This window comes from Equus przewalskii, chromosome 31 (genome assembly GCF_037783145.1).
Source record: "Equus przewalskii isolate Varuska chromosome 31, EquPr2, whole genome shotgun sequence".
Taxonomy (NCBI): Eukaryota; Metazoa; Chordata; class Mammalia; order Perissodactyla; family Equidae; genus Equus; species Equus przewalskii.
This window is the reverse complement of record NC_091861.1, coordinates 24,770,710-24,789,381: the sequence shown is the minus strand read 5'-3', so window position 1 is coordinate 24,789,381 and position 18,672 is coordinate 24,770,710. Positions and strand designations below refer to the sequence as shown.

The 18,672-nt window shown below is 35.3% G+C and overlaps 1 protein-coding gene across 7 annotated transcripts in view; it reads left to right on the top strand.

Annotated features, from left to right (window-relative positions):
- Positions 1-5,433: 5,433 nt before the first annotated feature.
- Positions 5,434-18,672, top strand: part of LOC103544660 (complement factor H-like) — a 74,547-nt gene continuing 61,308 nt past the window's right edge. For 5 of the 7 annotated variants that reach the window (XM_070602403.1, XM_070602400.1, XM_070602405.1 and 2 more), the window contains exons 1-3: positions 5,434-5,643; positions 15,267-15,461; positions 15,893-16,069. In XM_070602403.1, coding sequence (XP_070458504.1) covers positions 5,565-5,643; positions 15,267-15,461; positions 15,893-16,069 — 451 coding nt within the window. In that variant the 5' untranslated portion in view covers positions 5,434-5,564. The remainder of the gene's footprint in view (positions 5,644-15,266; positions 15,462-15,892; positions 16,070-18,672) is intronic. The other 2 variants (XM_070602402.1, XM_070602406.1) reach the window with 2 other exon arrangements.

Sequence of the window (18,672 nt, the reverse complement as noted above, 5' to 3'; positions counted from 1 at the left end):
GTGGCATCCTTAGAATAGAGACCTGGCTGTCACCAAGGAAGCCAATTTATATAAATGTGAATCACTGGTGAGAGTCAATAATCTCACGTTTAAAGAAACATTGTCATAATTGGCAAGTTATCTTTGCTGTTAATGTTAACATTTGTTTATCTACTATTTCTCCAAAACCTTTCAGCTAATTGGTTGTGGAATCTATTTATGACACTTTCATTTAACAATTATTTCATTGTTGGCTGCAAAATGGTGATTTTTAAGATCAATTCTATCATTTTTCTGCATTTATTAATTGTCACTCTTACACAAAGAGGAGTGTTAACTTACCTACTCTGTTTAAATTAGAGTTTAACCTAAAGGATTTGGTAAATCTCTGTTTTGGCTCTTTAATTTCCAATTTTTGGAATGAGGATTTGATGTGTATGAGGATTTGATGATATGTTCTAATGACATGGATGAATCAGAAGTGATGGTTGGAGAATGGAAGTCTCTGGTTGAGACGTCAGTGATGGTGCACTTTGTGGTCACAAAGTCTATTATGTGATCATGTGAGAAGGGATTGGTTGTGGTGGAAAAGAAGGAAAGGGTGGCACAAACTGAGAGATGAGGATATCGGCTTTTTGGCCACATGGGTCTTGAAGTTCCTGAGAATGGTGACAGGAGTTGAGAAAAGATCAGGAACCAAGTTGAAAAAGAAGAAAACATTGGGAATTTAGTAGCTGACCAAAGGGCAATGGTGGATCTAAATAGCGTAAGCTTCAAAGGAACCAGAATCATCTTTCAGGAAAGATGGAGAGAAATACCCTGAAAGTAGTAAAAGCTGTAAAATGAAGCCCACCATCCTGTTTGAGAGGCTTGTGAGGGAAGTGATGTGTTCAGGAGTAGCCACATTTTAGTTAAGATCAAAAAGTAAAGGTAACTCTTTTAAGAGAAGAGCTTTATTAATGCAAGATTTTTGTTCTTTTCACAGACTTTAAAAGATTGGGTTTTGAGATGACATAACATGGAAGAAATCACAAATTTCTTGCAAGCTATTCAAATGGTGATGCATACACCTGGCCTTCCTTATAAGTCAATGTAAACATTCTATCAGTATGTACAGTAAAAAGAAATAGTAAAGCTAATCATGAATGTGTAAGGTGGTTCTGGCTTTCATTATATAACTTCAAGAATCTGACTCTGTATTAAATTTAATATATATATAAAATAAATTGATTTTATATTCATTGTTTCTTCTGTTAATAGTTTTATGCATGTAACAAACTGATATGTCATAAAGTAATTATAACACTGTTATTCATGTCTTATCTTAAAATCTTATATTAGTTTGAAAGTAATCATATTCCTAAAGAGAAAAGAATAGCCTATTACTCCAGTTTTATAGGTAAATTGAGGAATTTTTCTAAAGCAAATGTTGGAAGTCACCCACATGTCCACAAACAGTCAAATGAGGAGATGTTTTGTGGCACATTAGCAGAATGGAACACTATACAGAGAAGGAACTATTTCTACACCTCAAGTCATGGATGAATCTCACAAGCAAAATGTTAAACAAAAGAAGCCAGACATAAAAAGAAAATGCTATAAGATTCGTGATTTAGTGTGAAATCAAGCGGTTAGAAGTGAAGATGGTGTTTAATATTGGGGTTCGGCATAGGCAGTGACTTGGAAGGAAAGTCTGGGCTGCTGGTACATTCTGTTTGTTTGTCTGGGTGCTGCTTTCACGGATGTGCAGTTTGTGAGAATCCATTGATCTGTGCACTTGTGGTACATCTGCTTTTCTCTTAATACGCAGTATTTTAATAAAAAGTTTCCAAGTTAAAATAATAATAGCTCCCATCTCACAGTATTATTTTGTAGTTTAAATTAATACCCAATGGAATCTAAGCTATTAGAGGGCAGCAATTTTACTGTTTTTTCTCTGCTGTGTACCATTTAATCTGTTCTTTTCACTGCTATGTAACCAAGACCAGAACATGTCCAAATACGTAGTGAACACTCACAACATTTCTCATAAATGAATGATAACACAACACAGCGCCCATCTCATCACGTCACCGAATACAAAATCTGTAAACGTTAGATACGACTGTCAATAATATTATCCTCTCATTGTTGGAGACAGTTAAGGTCATTTTTCTCCTTATGCAGTGCAATCAAGAAAACACCCTATTTTAACATCAGGTATCCCTGACCTCATGTTCCTAAGTAAACTCTTCATTTGATCAATGATGGAAAGAAATCAATGGTCACAATGAACTTTACTCTATGGACTAACAATTGGGAATTGGTGATGAAAATTTCCCGTTTTTATGTATTCTGAGTTAATTATTTATGTTCCTACTATGGTGGCTCTTACTGGTTATCATGTCCTTATTGGACTCTGGCAAGAAAAGTATTGTAATGGACACAGTTGTGTTGTTTTAGTATTATTTAAAAATATTTTAAATGAAATGTAGGACTTACTCCAAAGGGACTTAGACAGATGTCGCAAATAATTAACTTTTTCTTCCAGAGTAGTATTGTGTACTTAAAGAGGACTCCCTACTGGTTTAGAATTGTTAACATCTTTACTGAGCGCACCACTGAGGATGAGGTCAAAAGACTTGGTGTTCATCATCTTATTAATCATCTCAGGAGAACTCTAGGCAGAACGTAAAATTAATTCTTGGTATTATTTATGCTCTAAAAAATGTAAGCAGAAATTCCAACACTCATTTAACTTGAGTTTTTAACATGCCCTTTCACTTGGGCATGTCAATTTTATATGAAACATGCTTCTTGTAAATAAAATTTGTTACAATATGTAGACAGACTTTTACCTTTGGGTGAAGCTAGTAAATTATCCTTATAGTTACATAACTTAGAAAAAGAAAGCAAGACAAAAAATCTTTTGTATAGATAGGTGTGGGGAGATAAGAACTGGGATCTAGGTACTTTAAAGGATTATCAGGTTAACAGTACTGCCATTTAGAAGTTGTGTGTTGACCTTAATTCTCGTTTCACACTGGAATGCACTCCTAACACTGACAAAGCTTGTACAATTTTAATTTCCTGTTCATAGAGTGAGAGCTTAATGTGGGAAATTTGAAAAAGAAAAAACCATAAATCATTGGCAAGATTTTCGACTCTCAGCACTATGGTTTTTATCCTCATGATTTATTCATTGGTTGAAGTCATTAATTAGTCATTAGTAGGAAGGCCAGTAATTGATTATGCAAACAGGACACTTTTGAGAGTGAAGGGACTCTATGAATAATTATGTGAGACAACAGGTGTAAATCACGACTGTCGAGAGGAACAATACCTGTGGACTCCCTGAGTATTAGAAATCTTAGCCAGAATGCCTAGGGCTGAGGTGAGTGTGAGAGTGACGGGGGCAGTGTATTCGTGTGGGTTACTTAGTGACAGTCATCAGTGTTTTTAGGGTGTAGGGATCAGAAACCAGGCATGTCATGAAGGGTCAGCAAGAGTGAATATACAAAGTAGGACATCACAGCAATAAGGCTTTTCTAGAATAAACACCTTAGGGGATTTGGGGAAATAAAACATTCTATGGATTATCATTGTCTTTTAGCTGAATAGTTTACAAGAAAATTTCTACCAAAAAAGGCTCTGCAATTAAAATTATGAAACTGAAATAAATAGAATTCATCTTCCTTGACACACTTCATTCTACAATAAGATAATTTTTGTATGAATAGTTTCCTTTGGTTTTGCTTTTCTGTCTAAATAGGGGAAAACCATCGGCTATGATTATCTATTATTAATCCTATGAAGACATTGCAATCTTCTAGCTAATTTTGTAGTTATTTATGATTATAATCTTATTTCATATAAACAAAAAAATGTGCACTGCTTGAAGACAGGGCCCAGGATCTCCTATCCCCATGCTTTCTCCCACCCCAATCAGGAACCTGAGGGGCAAGGATTGGGATAAACACACTTCTCATTTCATGGCATGCAATCATCATTGACCTATGAAAGGTGTCATTTTTCCTTTATTTATGCATTTCCCCCTTTTATCTTTGACTCTGGATTCCATCTCCCCTACCACCAAACAGGGGCCCACTATAATGTGTTTATATATTCTTACATCTGTAAACGTCTTTGTAAACGGTCTTGTTTTGTGTGTTTTACATTCACATAAAGGAAAATTTAAAATAGTCTTTATCTCATTGTTTCGCTTAACTTGCTACGGTTCATTAAACCTATTTCCATGTTGCTGACTCTATTTTGTTGCATTCAACTGGGGCATAGGGCTTCATATATGTCAGTTATCCTCCCTCCTAAAGGTGGACACAGAGTTACCTCTAATTTCCTCTTAACCACAGGAAACTCTGAAATGAATCCTGTCCCATAATCACTTTATTTCTTTGAGAATTTCTTTGGCCTGTGTGTACTCACATGTGGGATTACTGGGTCAATATTTCTTCTCGATTTCATGATTTGTGTGTCATTAGGACTTTCCTTGGTTTTATGCCTTTTTATAGCTGATTTGTGGGAGCTCTTTGTAGAGTACGCATTTTAACTTCTTCTCGAATTTTGCCTTTGCAAATTTCTTCTTCCCAAATGTTCTGTGTTTTGTCAGCAATGCTTTTCACTGAAAGAAATCCTTCATTTTGATGTAATCAAATTCATCAACTTTTGCCTTGTAGTTTCTACTTCTCATCCCACAAGCCCCAGATCACACAATAGCAATGGTTCGTTTGTAACTGTAAAACATGGAGCCCCTAAGGTCATAAAGTTGCAATTTTTAAATGTTATACTCAAATGTACCAATTAGATTTCACTACAACTGTTCTGCTGTTTTCCACATTTAATGGGTCGTTTATATGCAGTGGTACATTTCCCTACGCAGTATTTCTAATTGTTTCTTCTTTATAACCATTTATTCCTGCTCTATATTACCAGTATCTTCCTATATCTAAGAACACTAATTATGCAAATTTTCATTTCTCAGTTGATCTGTTCCATGAATTGTGCTCCATGTGGTATTGCCTTTCTTTCTTTGTGGTTGAAATTCATTGTGGTCCTTACATTTCCTATTCCTTTTTTCTCATGAATCATGGTTCCCAAGACATATCAGCTACCTTCACAGGTAATGTGCCTCTCCTGATGAAGGAGGGACATGGCCCAGGACAGGGAGTCTTAGAAGCAACAAGCTAGGATTGGCCACTCATTTGCTGCCCCTCCCTGAGCCAACATGTCTCTCATGGAGAGTCCTTGTGTATTCACCACCACACTGCTGTTTTTTTAGTCTTGTCCTTATATACCCCTGGTGGTATGGGTAAGGTAAATGGTGAGAAGGTTTTATGTCAGTTTTGGAGCCAGTCTACTACTGTTCTTAAAGGAAGTTGTACAAGTACATATCAGAGAATGTATTCCAGAAATTATTGTGAAACCACTTACAGGAATTGAGATTTCACAAAGCTCTTTGAACTTCATATTTACTAGGGGACCTCACTTAACTTCCTTCTTGGTAGTGCACTTAAATTACGTCACACTTGATAACTGCCAACGAAGCTGATATAAAACCCAAACAGCTCAAGTGGAATCTATGCATTAATATGCCCTTGGTAATATCTAACATGCTGTTCCTAATCAACGTCATCGTCACCTTCTGGGTTTCTGGTGTTCATGGACAAGGTAAGTTGGAAACAAGTCTGAACTCTCAGCTTCCCTCTTAAATTAACTTCATGTCGGACCTAGTTTCATGTGTCTTTTCTTTTTAATGAATCAAGTAGCAGGAATAGTCTGCATTGTGACATGATAATAGAGAATAGCTTTATAGGAAAATTAGCTTATATTTATCTATGGGAAAATTAAAATAAATTATATTTTCTCTGTTTCCTGATTTCCACTGAGAAAGAACTGAATATTTATGGAGATCTGTGACTACGCTCACACAACTTTAGGAAATAGGTCACCAGAAAAGCTATAATCTGACTTCAGAATGTACGGAGGTTTATATTTTTAATTCAAGGAAACCTTTGGGAGTGACGGTTATTTTCATAATCTTGCTGGTGATCGTGTCATGGATTCATATTTGAAAACTCATTAAATCAGTCATTTCAAATTTATCCAGTTTACTATATTTCAATTATACTTTAGTAAAGCTGTCAAAAGTCTTTAACATAATCAGTTTAATATTTAAAAATTACCTGCAGATAAAAAGGAATATATATATTTCAAGAAAAAGTAGAATATATATTTTTGTGTTTATATTTAAATTTAAAAATTATTATGGTATTATTGGCTTATAACATTGCATAAAGTTCAGATGTACATTATTATATTTCAGTTTCTGTACAGACTGCGTTGTGTTCACCACCAATAGTCTAATTTTTATCTATCATTATATGTATGTGTCCCTTTATCCCTTTAGCTTCCCCCTCGTCCCCTCGGATAACCATTAGTCTGTTTTCCTTATCCATGTGTCATTTATCTTCCACATATGAGTGAAATCATACAGTGTTTGTCTTTCTCTGTCTGGCTTACTTCGATTAGCGTAATACCCTCAAGGTCCTTGCATGTTGTCACAAATGGCAGGATTTTGTCTTTTTTGTGGCTGAGTAGTATTCCATTGTGTGTGTATATGTGTGTGTGTATGTGTATGTGTGTGTGTATGGCATTTTCTCTATCCATTCATCCCTTGAGGGGCACTTGCACTGCTTCCACATCTTGGCTATTGTGAACAGTGCTGCAATGAACATAGAGGTGCATATATCTTTATACATTTATGTTTTCATGTTCTTTGGAAAAATACCCAGTAGTCGAACAGCTAGATGATATGGTATTTCCATTTTTAATTTTTTGAGAACTCTCCATACCTTTATCCATCGTGGCCTCACCAGTTTGCATTCCCACCAGCAGGGTATGAGTGTTCCCTTTCAACACATCCTCTCCAACATTTGTTATTGCTTATCTTGTGGATTATAGCCATTCTGATGGGTGTAAGGAGATATCTCTTTGTGGTTTTGATTTGCATTTCCCTAATAATTAGCAACATTGAACATCTTTTCATATGCCCGTTGGCCACGTGTATATCTTCTTTGGAAAAATGTCTGTTCGTATCCTCTGTCCATTTTTCGATCAGCTTGTTTTTTTTTTTTGTTGTTATTGAGTTGTATGAGTTCTTTATATATTTCGGAAATTAGTCCCTTGTTGGATATATAAATTGCAAATATTTTCTTCCAGTTGGTGGGTGTCTTTTAATTTTGTTCATGGTTTCCTTTGCATTGCAGAACCTATGTTGTCTGATGTTGTCCCATTTGTTTATTTTTTCCTTTATTTCCCTTGCTTGAGCAGACATTTACTAGAAAAAATGCTGGTAAGACCAATGTCAAAAAGTGTACTGTGTATATTTTCTTCTATGGAGAGAAGGATGATGATTTAGTTTGATGTATAAGAAGTAGAATATGCCTTTGAATTATATACATGGACCTGTCCAGTGTGAAGTTGCAGTTGGACAGATGGATTTCGATCGCACTGAAGAAGTGATTAGCCTAACAGTGGTAGCTTTTTATCATGGAAGTGTCTTGAATCACACAGAGAATGTGAAGAGGAAAACAACAGAACCAGGAAAATACCCTTGTAGAACCAACTGTGAAGCCTAGATATCCATTCACAAAATACTTGGAGGGTCTCCAGGGAAGATGTTTCTGAAATGGTGTTAAGAATCGGTATGAAGATCTAGAGGAGAATCATTCAGAAATAAAGAACAGGAAGTGCAGATGATAGGAATAAGCTTGATCTGTGTGAAGACAGGACAGAAGGCTATCGTGTTGGTAGGACAGAGAGTGAGCAGAAACGTGGTAGGAGATGAGACCTGGAAGCACGTAGGTCCTGCAAATTAAGAAGAGCAGAGGAAGAGGAGCCACCAGCAGTAAAATAAGTAAGATAAAATAGTGCTGTTCAGACAGAGAAGGAGAGCACAAGGATGTGAGGCACTGGAGAACTTCAAGGAGTCAGTGATCAACGGTGTCAAATATCACAGGTTTATATCTGTGCAGTTTAACAAGTAATTAAGGAGCCAGTAATACACAGCAGCCACTGTGATATGTGGACTACAGCGAGTTTTGGATTTGGAAATTGGAGGACACTGGTGACATTTGTCACGTGGCTTTTGGTAGAAGCCTCAGGTCCATATCACATGGGTGTCTCCATAGGTTGCTTGAATGGCAGTTAACTTTCTCCAGAGCCGGTGATTGGAGAGAGAGAGAGAAGGAAGCCTCTATCCCATTTATGACTTAGTCATATACTGTCACTTCAGCCATACCTGCTCCTCAGAAGTGAGTCACTGAGTCCAGCACACTCAAGGGGAGAGGAATTAGGCTTCCCTTTTTGGAGGGAGCTGTGTTGAAGACATTGTGGAATTTTCTAAAACCATCACGGAACAAAATGCCACTCAATTCAACAGACTGTTTTATTTCTGGGGATGTTTCCTCTGCCCTTTTCCAAGTGTTTTCTGTCTCTACAACTATAATCCTTTTCTTTATATATCACTGTTCATTGTAAAAGTGAAGCCACTTAGACTGGATATTGCATGAATGAAAAATGCAATGGATACAAATAACAGGTCAGTGGCCTCGATGTTAATTCTAGGGGTAAGTCCAAAATGAATTTTCAAAACATGAGACCCTTGAAGAGACAGCTATTATCAGTAAGAAACAGCCATCAATATTTATCAGTTATAAGGAAAGTATTTATTTACTTAGTTATAACTGACACATAACATTATATTAGTTCCAGATTTAAAACATAATGATTTGATGTTTGTATATATTGCTAAATGATCACAATAAGAAGTCCAGTTAAAAATCTTACCACACGTTTACACATTTTTCCCCTTATGACGACAACTTTTAAGATATACTCCCATAGCAACTTTCAAAAATACAATGCAGATACAACTATAGTCACCATGCTGTGCATTAGAGCTCCATGACTTAATTATTTTGTAACTTGAAGGTTTGTACCTCTTGACCACCTTGACCCATTTTGCCTACCTGCCCCCCAACTCCTGCCTCTAGCAACCACCAACTGGTTCTCTGTATCTATGAGTTCGCTTTTTTAGATTCCACATATAAGTGAGACCATCCAGTACCTATCTTTCTCTGCTGGCTTTATTTCACTTAGCATTATGCCCTCTGGTTCCATCCATGCTGTCACAAAAGGCAAGATTTCCTTGTTTTTTATGGCTGAATAATATTCCATTGTCTATATACAGCACATTTTCCTTATTAATTCATCCATCGATGGACACTTAGGTTGCTTCCCTGTCTTGGCTATTGTAAATAATGCTGCAATGAACATGGCATTACAGACTCTTGGAGATAGTGGTTTCATTCCTTCAGATAAATACCCAGAAGTTAAACTGCTGATCATATGGTAGTTCTATTTTAATTCTTCGAGAAATCTCCATACCGTTTTCCATAGTGGCTACACCAGTTTACATTTCCACCAACAGTTCACAAGGGTTCTCTTTTCCCACATCCCCATCAACACTTGTTATCTCTTTTGTTTGATGATAGCTGTTCTAACAAGTGTGAGGTGATGTCTCATTGTGGTTTAGATTTTAATTTCCCTGATGATGAATGGTGTTGAGCATCTTTTCAGGTACATGTTGGCCAGCTGTAGGGCTTCTTTAAGAAAATGTTCAGATCCTCTGGCCAATTTTTAATTAGATTTTTTTTTACTATTGAATTGTATGACTTCTTTATGTATTTTGGGTATTAATCCCTTATTAGAATTATAATTTGCAAATATTTTCTCCCATTTGGTAGGGAGAATCTCATTTGTTGATGTTTTCCTTTGATGTACAGAAGATTTTTAGTCTAATATAGTCCCACTCATTTATTTTCAGTTTTTTCTGGCCTTTGCTTTGGATGTCAAATCAAAAAAATCATCTCCACGACTGATGTAAAGGACCTTACCCTCTCTGTTTTCTTCTTGGAGTTTTATGGTTTCAGGTCTTAGTTCAAATCTTTAATCCCCTTTGAGTTTGTTTTGTTTTGTTCAGATTCTTTCTTTTGCATATGGCTGTCCAGTTTTCCCAAAGTCACTTGTTGAAGAGAGTGTCTTTTCCCTACTACATATTCTTGGCTCCTTTGTCATTAGTTAATTGACCCTATATGCATGAGTTTATTTCTGGGCTGTCTATTCTTTTTCACTGATCTATGTGTCTGATTTTATGCCACTATTATACTGTTTTGAGGACTATAGCTTTGAAATATAATTTGAAATTAGGAAACAAGAATCCTCCAGCTTTGCTCTTCTTTCATAGGATTGCTTCAACTTTTTGGAGTCTTTTGTGGATCAGAACAAATTTTAGGATTGTTTGCTCTATTTCTGTGAAAAATGCCATTGTAATTTTGAAAGGGCTTGCTATGAATCTGTAGAGGGCTTTGGGTAATATGGAAATTTTACCATCATGAATTCTTCCAATCCATGAGCATGGACTATCTTTCTCTGTGTTTTCTTCAATTTCTTTTATCATTGTCTTATAGTTTTCAACATATAGGTCTTTCATCTCATTAGATAGAGTTATTCATAGGTATTTTAGTCTTTTGATGTAACTGGAATTGAGATTGCTTTCTTAATTTCTCTTTCTGATAATGCATTTTTAGTGTATAGAAATGCAACTGATTTCTGTATATTGATTTCTTGTCCTATGAATCTACCAAATTCGTTTAATAGTTCAAACATATTTCTGATGGATTCTTTAGGGTTTTCTGCAGTGTAATACCACGTCATCTGCAAATAATGACAGTTTTGCTTCTTCCTCTCCAATCCGGATGCTTTTGTTGCTTTTTCTCACCTAATTGCTGTAGCTAGACCTTCCAATACCATGTTAAATAAAAATGTCAAGCGTGGCTATTCTTGTCTTCTTCTTGATCTTAGAGGAGGCAGCTTTGCACCTGTGTGATGTTGGCTCTGGGCTTAGCGTATATGGCCTTTATTATGTTGAGGTTAATTCCCTCTATACTCACTGTGTTGAGAGTAAAGTAAATGCTGAATTTTGTCAAATCCTTCTTTCTCTATCTATTGAGGTGATCCTATAATTTTTATCCTTAGTTTTGTTAACGTGGTATATTGCAGTGATTAATTTGGGAATGTTGAACGATCCTTGCAACCCTGGAATAAATCCCACTTGATCATGGTTTATGATCCTTCTAATGTATTGTTGAATTTGGTTTGCTAACATTTTGTTGAGGACTTTCATGTCTATGTTCATCAAGATGTTGGCCAGTAATTTTCTTTTCTTGTGGTGTCCTTGTTTGGTTTTGGAATCAGTTTGAGACTATGAGTTTGGAAGTGTTCCCTCCTCTTCCACTTTTTTGAAGAGCTGGCATTAATTCTTCCTTAACGTTTGGTAGAATTCACCAGTGAAGTCATCTTGTCCTGGACTCTTGTTTTGGGGAAGTTTTTGACTACTAATTCAATCTCCTTATTACTGATCCATCTGTTCAGATTTTTGTTTCTTCCTGATTCAGTCTTGGTTGGTTGTGTGTTTCTAGAAATTTTTCTGTTTCTTTTATGTTGTCAAGTTTGGTGGTATAATTGTTCATTGTTGTCTCTTATGATCCTGTGTATTTCTGAGGTATTAGTGAGAATATCTCCTCTTTCACTTCTGGTTTTATTTATTTGAGTCCTCTTTCTTTTTATCTAGTTATTTATTTTTTTGCAGGCAGTGATTTGTCCTGAGCTACCATCTGTTGACAATCTTTTTCCTTTTTTCTTCGCTTTTTACTCCCCCCAAATCCTAGTATATTTGTATGTAGCTGAAGTTCCTTTGGTTCTTCTATGTGGGCTGTCACTACAGTGTGGCTCCTGACACATGAGTGGTGGCATAGTTCCTCACCTGGGAACTGAACCTGGGCTGCTGAAGCAGAGAGTGCTGAACTTTCATTGCTAGGCCATCAGGCCTGCTCGAGGCCTTTATCTTTTTATCTTGGTGAGGCCACTAACGGTTTGTCAATTTTGTTTATCTTTGCAAAATTCCAGCTCTTAGTTTTTTTGATCTCTTCTATTGCCTTTTTGTCTCTATTTCATTTATTTCCACTCCGATGTTTGTTATCCCCCTCCTTCTGCCAACTTTGGGCTTTGTTTGTTCTTCTCTATATAGTTCCTTGAGATATACAGTTAGTTTATTTCCTATTTTGTGTTGTCAATGTAGGCATTTATGGCTCCGACTTCCCTCATAGAACTGCTTATGCCGCATCCCATAACTTTGGTGTGTTGTGTTTCTATTTTCTTTTGTCTGAAGGTATTTTTTGATTTCTCTTTTGAGTTTTTCTTTGACCCATTGGTTATTTGGTAGCATGTTGTTTAATGTCCATATTTGTGGATTTTCCAGTTTTCTTCTTGTCATTGATTTCTAGTTTCATACCATTGTGGTCAGAAAAGATACTTGACGATTTTAGTTTTCTTAAATATATTGACTTGTTTTGTACTCAAGTTGTTTTGTGCTTTATCCTGAAGACTGTTCCATGTGCAGTTGAGAAGAATGTGTGTTCTGTGGCCTTTGGATGCAGTGTTCTCTGCATATCTGTTAAGTCCATCTGGCCTAATCTGTCATTTAATGTTGATGTTTTCTTATTGATTTTCTGTCTGTAGCATCTATCCATTGATGAAAGTGGAGTATTAAAGTCCCCTACTATTATTGTATTGCTGTCTGTTTCTCCCTCTAGGTCTGTTAATATTTGCTTTATATATTTAAATGCTCCTATGTTGGATGCATAGATATTTTCAAATATTATATCTTTTTGTGTATTGACCCTTTCATCGTTGTGTAATGTCCTTTTTGTCTCTTATTGCAGTCTTTGCTTTAAAGTCTACTTTGTCTGATAGAAGCATAGCTACCCAGTCTTTCTTTTGGTTTCCATTTGGAGGGAACATCTTTTTCTGTCCCTTCACTTTCAGTCCTTATGCCTAAATTGAGTCTCCTATAGGCTGAGTGTAGATGGATCTTGTTCTTTTAATCTATTTAGACACTCTGTGTCTTTTGATTGGAGAATTTAGTCCATTTACGTTTAAAGTAATTATTGATAAGTATGCACTTACTGCCATTTGACATGGTGTTAATTGTTTTCTTGCTGTTTTGTAATTCCTCGCTTGTTTGTATCTTCTCTTGTTCTCTTCCTTTGTGATGCGATGACTTTCTGTTGTAGTATGCTTAGATTCCTTTCTTTTTACTTTTATTTAGCTAACATAGGTTTTCCTTTGTGGTTACCATGTGTCTTATATAAAATATCTTACATTTATAACAGTGTATTTTAACTTGATAACAACTTAAATTTGATTTCCTTCTAAAGTCCTACATTTTTACCCATTTGTGATGTCACAATTTAAGTCTTATCTTGTATACCTCAACAAATGATTGCAGTTATACTTTTACTACTTTTGCCTCTTAATCTTTGTACTAACTTTTTAAGTGATCAACCCAACACCTTTAGAACATTAGATTATTCTGAATTACCTTATATTTACCTTTACTAGTGAAATTTATTCTTTCGTATGTTTTCCTGTTACTGATTAGCACTGTTTCATGGCAGCTTAAGGAAGTCCTTTTAACATTTCTTATAAATGACGTCTAGTGGTGATGAGCTCCTCTAGGTTTTGTTTGTCTGGACAATTCTTGAGCCTTCCTTCAATTCTGATGGACAACTTTTCTAAGCAGAGTATTGTTGTTGGCAGCTTTTTTTCTTTCTGTGGTTTGAATATATTGTGCTACTCCTTTCTGGCATGCAAAGTCTGTGCTGAAAAGTCTGCTTATAGTCTAATGCAGGTTCACTTGTACAACAAGTTTTTTTCACTTGTGACTTTTACAGTTCTCTTCTTGTCTTTGACATTTGGCCTTTAGATATAAGGTGTGTTGGTTTGGTTCTCTTTGGGTTCAACTTATGTGGAGCTCTCTCTGCTTCCTGAAAGTGGATACTGTTTCCTTTTCCAGGGTAGGGAAGTCTTCCACCATTATTCCTGTGGAATTTTCTGCCCCTTTCTCCTTCTCTTTTCCTCCTGGGACTCTTATTATGTGAATGTTTGTCTGCTTTTTGTTTCCCATAAGTCCCATCTGCTATCTTCACTCTTTTTCATTCTTCTCTTTTTTCTTTCCTTCTTTTTTTTTTGCTGTTCTAAGTGGGTGAATTCCATTACCCTGTCTTTGACTTCACTGATCCTTTCTTCTGCTTTATCTACTCTGATATTGAATCCTTTTATTGTATTTTTCCATTTAGTTATTGTATTTCTTGGCTTTGTGACTTCTATTTGGCACTTTCATATCTTTAGTACCTCTTTGAGGAAGACGTTAGTATATGCAGGGATCCAAAGTTTATAGTCCACATAATGAGTGTGTAGAAACAATTTGAACAATTTCTCCAATAAAACAAAAAAGGAAACTGATCACTATATGAACAACATGTGCTTAAACATAAATGTTAAAAGTATTTAATAGATTAAATCAACAAATTGTAATCATAGTATATCTCATTTAAAAGTATTTATAAGACGTCTTAACAAGCATTTCATTCTCCAATAAAATTAGAAGTAAGCAATCAAATGTTTACTATAATCTTAACTAATTGGAAATTAAGAAATATTCCTACTTCGTTTCTCTAGTTAAAGACAGAAAGGGAAAGTTGCCTCAATGACTGATTGGAGGCATGAATAAGAATGTTATTTTTCTGTCTGAAGTGATCAATGGAAAATTTTTGTTCTTCTCTCTGCTTCTCACGTTGTTTCCAATAAGTAGAAAACAAACTAATGAATGTTAATCCAAAAAACCCCACCACACCAAAAATCCTCACTCTCACCCTACATTGAGTTGGTCTGAGAAGAAAAGACAGGGCTCTGATTTCTGATGAGAATGGGAAAAATAGGAAAAGAAGACAGATGAGCTGAGTGATAAAACCAGTACTTCCATCTCTCAACCAAGATGCTCATTGAATCAACCAGGGCTAGGATGCATGTACTCAAGGAAAAGTCATTAAATGAGTCTGTACAGTTTTCTTCCTGGAGAGTCTTAATATAAGTTCATATATCGTATGACACACAAGCCATAATTTTATCTTCTTTACCAAAGAATTCCCTATATACCTCAGTCATCTGAATTTTATAACTTTTCTTGTCCTAGAAACTCTAGTGCAATGAGTGTAAATATACTAGTAAGAGAATATAATTCACCAAAGAAATAATTCATCTCTAGTTTGATTTTTTTACTAAGATAAAACATTATTTATACTAATTTTGTTATGTTTTTATATTGCAAGTGAAGCCTTGTGATTTTCCAGAAATAAAACATGGATATCTATATGCTGAAGATTATTATAAACCATACTTTCCAGTGCCTATCGGAAAATATTATTACTATTACTGTAATCAAAATTTTTTGACTCCTTCAAAATATCGTGGGGGTTATATTTATTGCAGAGCAGAAGGATGGTCACCAGCAGTACCATGCCTCAGTAAGTAAACCTCTTTATAATTGTATGTGTAGAGATATTTCAAAGAGTGGAGAGAGAAAAACACATAGGGGAATAGAACTAAGTTTTACATGAAAAAAATAAGGCCAAAGATGAATTCTATGGCCAAAATGACCAGTATAGATCTTTCCTTTCAGAAGGAGATTTTCATGAAAATCACATGAGAGATAAAGATAGAGACTTCACAGGAATATCTATATCTTTTATACATATTTTAGTCATAAAACTGAAAGTAAATAATGTTGACTATTAATTTTTCTTTTTAAAAAAATGGTAATAACGTTAGTTTTTCTTAAGTTCTATATTACTTTTGGATGCTTATTCATTTCAATTTAAATATTGCAAACAAAGTTGGTAATTTGGTATTTTTGCCAAATGTATGGGTTCTTAAAATTTTTATTTATGATCCTTAGGACAATGTACTTCCACTAACTTGGAAAATGGAAAGTTTCCACATTGGGGAAGAACATATTTACAGGGTGAATCTGTAAAAGTGGAATGCTATTCTGGCTACAGTCTTCCAGATCAGCAGAGCTTAATGACATGTACAGAGAATGGCTGGTCCCCTCCTCCCAGATGCATCCGTGTCGGTAAGTAAACTGATCTGAGATCCCAATACGTTTATGATTTGCTAAGACACATCTACATTAATTGTGACAAAATGTTTATCTCGACTTCTTCTTTTGCCAATGGGCCTATTTGATTTTATTGTTTCCAAGTGTGTACGAATGGATATAAAAGATTCTTGATACATATGTAGCAAAATAAATGAGCCTACTGATAGACATTAGTCAAGAAAACAGTCAAAGAATCAGGAAACCAATGAGGCACAAACCATGAAAAGAAACCAACAGAAATTCTGGAACTGAAAAATACAATGAATGTAATGAAAAATACAATCAGAGCAACAACAACAGATTTTACCAAACAGGAGAAAGCATATGTCAAGTAGAAGACCGGTTATTTGAAAGGTTCCAGTCAGAGGAGAACAAAAGAAAAAGAACCACAGAGTGACGAGAGCTTACATGAATTATGGGAGTTTCTGAAGGGAAACGTTTTAGGCCTTGAGAAGGTCCCAGAGTGAGAAGACTTGGAGAAAGGGGCAGTAAGTTTATATAAAGAAATAATCGCTGAGGCCTTACCAAATCTGAGAGAAGATATGGACTATCAAAATCAAGAAGCTCACAAATCCCTAAACAGATTTAGCAAAAGCATCATTTACAAAACTTACTGGCAAAAATGGCACAACCAAAGACAGAATTTTGAAATCAGCAAGAGAAAAAAAAAAAAAACCCACATACAAGGGAACCCACATAATGATATCAGGAGATTCATCAACAGAAACCCTGACACCAGAAGAGAGTAGGATGATACATTGAAAGCGATGAAATTAAAAAACAAATTAAAAAAACCCTGCCAACCAAGAGTACTTTACCCAGAAAAGCTGTCTTACAGAAAGGAAGGAGACATAAAGATGTTACCAGACAATTCAAGGCTGAGGAAATTCCTCAACACTAGACCTGCCTTGCAAGAAATGCTAAAAGGAATTCTTCAAGTTGAAATGAAAGGACATTATTTACTAACATAAAAACTTTTAAAGATAAATCAGATACTGGTAAAGGTAAACATATAGTCAAACTTAAAATACTTAAATACTCTAGTATGGTGGTGTAGAAGCCACGTATTTCCAATAGAATGGTCAAAGTACAGAAGTTTTAAAAATAATTATAGCTACAATAATTTGCTAATGGATACTCCATATAAAAATATGTAAATTGTGACAAAATATGTGGAGAGGAGTAAGAGGGTAGAGTTCGTGCGTGCAAACAAAGTGACTTTGCCATCAGCTTAAACTTATCTATGATATGTATGTTAGTTTCATGTAAACCACAAAGCAAAACCCATAGTAGATTCAGAAAAGATAACGAGGAAGAAATCAAGGTGTAGCACTATGGAAAGTCATTAATTCACAAAGGAAGGCAGCAAGAGAAAGGGAAAGGAGCATTGGAACTACAAAGAAGCTAGAAAACAATTAATTGGATGGCATTAGTAAGTCCTTACCTATCAATGATTATTGTGAATGTAAGTGAATTAAATTATCCAATCAAAAGACATAGAGGGATGTATGGATAAAAAATAAAAGACTCAACTATGCACCACCTACAAGCCTCACTTCAGCTCTGAGGACACAGATGTGCTGAAAGTAAAGGGACGGGGTAAGACACTCCGTCCAAACGGAAACCAGAAGAGCCCGGGGGGAGGTAAACTTATATCAGACAAATAGACTTTAAGTCAAATAGTAACAAGACAGAGAGAAGCCATTATACAATGATGGAGGGGCCAAATCCTCAAAAAAATTGTAAACATAGATGCATCCATCTTTGGAGCACGTAAAAATATTAAGCAAATACTGACATACCTGAGGGCAGAAATAGACAGCCATACAATAATAGTAGGAGAATTCAATACCTCACTTTCAACAATGAATAGCTCATCCACAGAGAAATTCAAGAGGAAAATGTTGAACTTGAAATATACCTTTGACCAAATGGACCTAAGAGACACATACAGAACTTTCCACGCAACAGCAGATGAGTATATATTTTCTGAAGCGCATACAGTACATTCTCCAGGATAGATAAAACGTTAGATCACAAAACAAGTCTTAAAACTTTTAAGAAGATTAAACTAATACTAAATATCTTTTCTGCCTATGGTTTTATGAAATTAAATATCAACAACAGAAGGAAAACGAAAATTCACAAATATGTGGAAATGAAACTACTCACTCCTGATAAAAGAATGGGCCAAAGAAGACATCAAAAAGGGAAATCAGAATACATCTTAAATGAAACAAGAAACCACAACATACTAGAGAGCTGCAAAAGTAGTTCTATGAGAGGTGTTTTTAGTGATAGATGCCAGAAAGAGAAGAGAATGGCCTCCAATAAATAATCTAACTTTAAGCCTCAAAAACTAGAAAATGAACAGTTAAGCCTAAAGTTAGGAAAATAAAAGAATAACCAAAATTAGAGCAGAAATATATGGAATAGAGACCAGAAAAAATATTAAAAAGCAACAAAACTAAGACTTAGGTTTTTTTTGAAAAAGATAAGGTAAATTGATGAATCTAAGACTGATTAAGAAAAAAGAGAGGCAATCAAATAAATAAAATAACAAATGAAAGAAAAGA